The sequence below is a fragment of the Crocodylus porosus genome, unplaced genomic scaffold, assembly GCF_001723895.1.
Source record: "Crocodylus porosus isolate Cpor-Errol unplaced genomic scaffold, CroPor_comp1, whole genome shotgun sequence".
Lineage (NCBI taxonomy): Eukaryota > Metazoa > Chordata > Crocodylia > Crocodylidae > Crocodylus > Crocodylus porosus.
The window spans coordinates 5,407,099-5,413,463 of NW_017728920.1; the positions used below are offsets into that span (position 1 = coordinate 5,407,099).

The following is a 6,365-nucleotide window of genomic DNA, read 5'->3' on the forward strand; positions in this document are numbered from 1 at the left end:
GATGCACTCAATATTTTTTATATTGGTGCTGATCTGATATTTGGACCGATGTATCGGTGAACCTCTAGATATTAGCTCTCCTTCAGTTTTCAGAATGAATTCAAAGATATAAGAGAATATAACTCTTTTCCTACATTTTTCCAGGGCTCTGAACTTGAGTTTAACCCAGGGGCGGGCAATTATTTTGGGCGGAGGGCCACTTACTGAGTTTTGACAAGCCATTGAGGGCCGCATGACAGGCAGCCAGGGGCAGATATTAATTTTCAAAATTTTTTTAGGGATCCTGTGGGCTGGATAGAATGGCCTGGCAGGCCACATCCAGCCCACGGGCTGCATTTTGCCCACCCCTGGTTTAACCTTCTTTTTTTTTATGTTCTTAGCAAATTTAATCCTGTGGTCAAATGACAAGTGTTTTTTCATGTTTATTCTTATTTTTAAAGGATGTGGACTCCTACATCCATCGGTCTGGGCGCACAGGTCGAGCTGGACGGAATGGAATTTGTATCTGTTTCTATCAGCGAAAGGAGGAAGATCAACTTAGACATGTAGAACAAAAAGCGGTTAGTTTTCTTGGGGTTTGTTTTCTGTAATAGAGTCACAGTGTCTGACATTACAGCATGCATTTGTGTTCTTGGATAGCTCACAGGGTAGGTCTGCTTAAAACCATACAAATCCATTTTGGGAAATACATGGGTCCTAAAATGTTAACATCAGTGTTTGAAAAACTTTGATATATTGAGCTATACTACACTTGGCAATTGTTTCTTTTTCATTCTATTAAGTAACTCTGACTTTACCACTGCTGTACATGAAACTTCATATATACACTCTGTTGTTGAAGGTACTTAAGATTTTATGAGTAATTAAGTTTAAAATTAAATATTTTAAAATCCTCTTCTACCTTACTTATCTACCAAGGCTTGCGTTTGATGATTTGAAATCTCTACAATGGCTACTTTTTCTGTTCTGTTGTATGTTTTTCACTGTTGAAGGGTAAACATGGAATTTTAATTCTTTCTTTGTCTTTTTAGCATATATTGCACATCTTTCCAAGCATCTTTAATGTCTTGCTCTATGATCTATCAATCCATCAGTGCAAAGGAAAAATATCTAAATCTTGTGATTTAAAAGCAGAAGTTTTGAGACAGATGTCATCCAAGAATTCTTTTTTCCCCTCATACTGTGCTTTCCATTTCTTTTGCTTTATTTTCAGTTTCATCCAGCATTTGAAAACCATTCTGCTGCTTATTGTTTGGTGTTTTGGCTAAGACCAGTGTAACATCTCTTTAAATAATTGATAATCCTTGTGTTGTGGGTTTGGACTCTGACAACATATCCAAGCTTTCTCCTTGCTATCATCTCTGGTATAAATATGCAGACTAGGCACAAGTATCTGCAAGTTAGCAAAGATCCCAACATGATTTTTTTTATATTTCAGGTGAAATAAAAGTTATTTATAGTTAAATAAATCCTGAACAGAAGATTTTCCTACTCAGCACTTGAAGTGGAATAGAGGCATCTAAAGCCAGACTTGACTATGATTTAGCCCATTGAGTACGATAGGGAAAAAAAAAACTCTTGATCTGCAATTCATGGTTTCTTCTCAATTTCAGGGAATAATATTCAAGCGTGTAGGTGTTCCTAGTGCAACAGAGATCATTAAAGCTTCCAGTAAAGATGCTGTCAGGTATGTTTGCTATCTGCTCACCATTCTAAGATGTTTTGAACTTGTTAAGCAGCAGTGCTGTTGTTAACGTGGACTACAGGTCAGCTCTGGTATATGTACCAATATACCTCTGTGCTTTCCTGCATGGACCAGTAGATTCTAATAAGACAATGGCAATGAACGTCTGTATGTCAGAGACCCTTGCGCAGTGAAATTCTCCTTCAAAACACATTTTGTTGAAAGTGTTTTTAATTTATGACAAAACAAGTTTAAATATGTGGAACAGAGAATTACTACCAGGCAGGTGATACAGTTTTAAGCAGAAGTAAGAGTGCGCCCCTGTCACAGGTGTGTGTTGTATTTTGTTTGCCACATGCTAAGTTAGGTTCCTTGTTAAGATTTCCATGTTGACTTTGTGCAGCTTCAGTCCTAACTCCATACACATCTGACCCTTACTTGATAGAAATTGCTTCCAGCTGGCATTTATTCTAATGCTTCTCTGTTGCAGCAGATTTGTATTTCCTGTGCTAAGAGCATATATTTGACTGGTTCCTGTATATCACCTTTATACCTGAGAAGTGCTTCACAAGTCCATGTCAAATATGATGTGACCTTTGCCTAAAACTATCCAAGACTCCTAACTTGGGCACTGTTAGTTAAGCATAGACTTGAGTCTCCCATTTCTGCTAATACTTTTTTATAGTGATAGCGTAGTGTAGATCAGTGGTGCTCATCTGGCCCACAGGGCCAGTCCACAGGTCAGATCAGGCCCTGTGTATCAGCATTGGGCCCCATGCCACCTCCCCATAATCCTACTTGGACCTGTGCTGCTCTGCCCTGACTGGCCCCAGTCAGCCCCAGGGCCAGGCTCTCCAGCCCCTGGGGCTCACTCTGAGTCCAGAAATTTGATAGCAGGGGAATGGCAGTTAGCTGCCACTGCTCCCTCACACCAAATTTTTGGATCATGGGAGAGCCCCCCCAGCCAGATGAAAAGGCTCCAGCCTGCAGGACAGGGGTTGTGTGTGCTTGGTCTAGACCAGTGGGGGCTGATCTTTTTTTCAGGCATGCTGCAAATTAGCTCCATGACATCCCCAAGTGCCACTCTGATCCCCTTCCCCTGCCTAATTTCCTGCTCTGCCTTCTGCTCTGTCTGCTGCCATATTGCCTGTCCCCTCCCTGGTCTGCTGCAAGCCAAATGTAGAGACTTTTCTTGCCATTGGCCACTTTTGATCTAAACCAGGGACAGGCAGTTATTTTGGGCAGAGGGCTGCTTACTGAGTTTTGGTAAGGCACAAGGGCTGCATGAGCGGCAGCCAGGGCAGATAAATTTTAACTTTCTAAATTTTTTAGGGGCCCCACAGGCTGGATAGAATGGCCTGATGGGGCCCCATCCAGTCTGCAGCCCAACATTTTGCCCACCACTAGTCTAAACAGGTGAATGAGTCCTTACTAAGCAATGCTTGTTGTTATTCAGAGCAAGGTGATCCAGCTTCTGAGCACCTGGGGGGCTATATGCCCTCTGTTGCATGCTGCAGGGGCCACACATCATTGGTGTTCCCCTGGCTGCACCATGCTTTGCACCTTGTGCCCCCATGCTGTAATTGACCCTGCTCCTCATTGGGGCCCCACATTTCCCAAAGGTGCTCAGTCATGGGCTGCTCAGTCATGGGCTGCACTGCTGCACCTCAGGGAAACAGAAAATAAGGTGAGGGAGGGGGAAGAGCGGGGGAGGACTGCTCTCATATTAACTGTGTAGGTGGCCAGTGACTGGTCCTTCCATGAGATCCTTTCCAATCCCAGTACTCTGGGGGAGGGATGGAGAAACAGCATAAAAAGCAGCATTGTTTGAACTGGCCTGCTCTCTGTCACACGTGTCACGAGTTTTGCTTTTCAGCAGCCTGAGGTGCAGTTTCCCAGAAACCCTGGCATCTATCTCCTTAAAACCTGGCAGGCTTCGTGGCCTCAGTAGGGGCTAGCATGCCTATGCACGCACGCATGCACGCACGCACACGACACAAGTTTTGCTTTCAAGAATTTGAGATGCAGTTTCCCAGAAATCCCTGCATCTATCTCCTTGAAACTTGGCAGCCTTCGTGGCCTCAGAAGGAGCTACCATTCTTGCAAGTTCCATCTGAATCAGGCAAGAACTGACAAAGTTATAGGCAGTTTTGTAGTTCCCCATTATAGCCTATGGGCAAAACGTCAAAACAGTTTTGATGGGACAGTGGTTCCAAAACTTGAAACAAAACACTGTCCCTTCAAAACGGAAGTCAAAACAAAATGGTGCTGTTTTGCACAGCCCTACTATTCTGCCCTTCCTATCTGACTAAGTAGGAGGAGAGGTTTGTTACCAAGGTGTAGGTTGAGAACAGCTTGTGTGGTGAGGTACCAGGCTGGAGATGTAAATTTAAGCCTTCTGTTTTGGTCTTGCTCCCTTTGCCAGTTGCATCTACTAGTGCAGGGGTCAGAAACCCTCAGCATGTGTGCTGAGCATGGCACGCAAGGCCTTTTTGCTTGGGGCACCACTGGCAGCCCAGGCTCTAAGCAGCTGCTGCCAGCAACAGAGCCCAGGCTGGAAGCCCTGCTGTGAGCAGACCAGGCTCCGTGGACCGGCTGCAGCTGGAAAGCTGCAAACAGCTGCTCCAGGCTCTGGCATGTTGGCACTCTGGCACCTTCCAAGGTAGACATTGTGGTTTTTTCAGCAGTCCAGCCAAAAAAAGTTGCTAACACCTGTACTAGTGCATTCAAACAGTCTGCTCTAGGAGTAGGAAGCACCTTATCTTACTTCTCTCTCAGTAACATTGTGAGTAACAAAAGTGCATTGACAAATCCTGAACAATTACCTGTGTATTCTAGTTGATGGTGAATGCAGGAGACTCTTTTTTTGGGAGTGGCGGTGGGGGCATGTGCAGAACATAAAATAAGGAATTCCTTAGCTCAGTAATTCAAGGGTGCTATGAGATACCATGTAATCATAGGTGTGCAAACATGATTCATAAGGTAATCCCAAAGATTTCATATAGGAATCCACAGTGTTAAAAACATTCTGACCTGTTATGCTCTGTCTGAGTTCTTTGCAACAGAAAAATTGCTGTAATATTTTTCCATAGTCAAAAAAACAAGTGAAAAGTAAGAGCTGGAACTTTCCAAGGTTTGCCTTAAATCTAGTGAGGAGCCTTGAGCTGAAAAAGGTTGAGGTCTCCTGACTTAGCTCAGAATTGCAAGGCAAAGGCTTCCTAGTGCCACACTACTCCTAAGCTCTGAGCAAGTTTTGACTTGGACAAATTGCTTAATATTTTAAAAGTAGCTAGGGTGCTTGTGACAAACCTCATTATCAGAGCGTGGATATTTGGCATTTTTGTCAGCATGCCTGAGTTGGCTGCCTATAAGTGATGCACCACCAATAACTAGACACCTCTGAAAATCTTGCTCTTAATTCTTAAATTAGTCTCTAAAGTTCATGAAATATCTCGTGAACAATTGAATCTTCTAATGTAAGTCTTCTGTGTATTGACCTATCATGGTTTTGCTGTCAACACTCAGGTTTTTGGATTCTGTTCCTCCTTCTGCCATCGACTATTTCACACAGTCAGCTGAGAAGCTCATAGAGGAAAAGGGGGCAGTCAGGGCCTTGGCTGCAGCATTAGCTCATATCTCTGGGGCTACTTCCATTCAACAGCGATCCTTGCTCTCCTCGGATGTGGTAAATAACGTTACATAGTACTTCTGTGTTCAGAAAACCATATAAACAAATCCTCCTAACAGCTAGAGAGGGTTTGTGTAGTAAATGTTAAGCAGTGTGATGTATATTAGTAAGTTTCACAAGGGCTAGCACCCTTTGCCTCTCTCTATCTGAAATGGGCCCAAACCAACGTTCTCTGGCACTATTTGGGTATAGAGATCTGATGAAGTAAACTTGAGTGCACAAAAGCTTGTGCTGTATATATGTCTGTCATAGTCTGTAAGGTGTGTATCTGCTCTACCTTCTATAGAGGTTATCTCTGTTCCCCTTAACTAGGTACTGCCAAGCTGTTAACCCAGTCCAAATGGAGCATCCTTCATTGCTTTTAATAGCTATTCCCAACTTTCCATCCAATACTATAGAAAACTGTAATAGTGTCATGGAAATTATATTGAAGTTTCTTATGCTAGTGGGGTTCTATTTGTTGCAGACTTGGTCTGTCTCCTTATAAAATGTGCTAAATATCAGCATCTCTTAAGGAAAGGAAAAAGTGAGTGGAGGTATCTGATTCCAGGGAAAACCTTCCCCAGTTTATTGTTGGATGGTAATCTGTAGAGGTGCACCAATACATTGGTCCGATGTTGGATCAGCACCAATATAAAGAAAATCGAGTATATCAGAAATTGGTCTGAAGTGGGTGATTTAATTTGGCTGATAAATGTGCATGCATATGCGCAGTTGCAGCACAGCATGCAGGCAGTGAGAAGCACAGCGTGGCAGCTTGGAGCTAGCAGCTGGTAAGTCTGTTGTGGTGGAAGGGGAAGTGGGAGGGAAGGAGCATGGTGGGGGAGATCAAGGCCCCCATGGTGAGGGAGGGAGTGGAGCTGGGACAGGTGCTGCCCAGCTGGGACAGGGTGTAGGGTGGAGCTGTGGCTCATCTGGGGGCAGGGGCAGCTCCTGTTGCTGCACACACCCTAGGAGGGCATGTGGTGGGTGCTCCTGGGTCTGCGTGGGGTG

The 6,365-nt window shown here is 44.0% G+C and overlaps 1 protein-coding gene across 1 annotated transcript in view; it reads left to right on the plus strand.

Moving 5' to 3' along the window:
• The window catches only part of DDX21 (DExD-box helicase 21), a 69,664-nt gene that overhangs the window by 60,074 nt on the left and 3,225 nt on the right, over window positions 1-6,365 (plus strand). Inside the window, exons 10-12 of the mRNA XM_019538510.1 lie at window positions 441-560; window positions 1,614-1,687; window positions 5,210-5,369. Coding sequence (XP_019394055.1) covers window positions 441-560; window positions 1,614-1,687; window positions 5,210-5,369 — 354 coding nt within the window. The remainder of the gene's footprint in view (window positions 1-440; window positions 561-1,613; window positions 1,688-5,209; window positions 5,370-6,365) is intronic.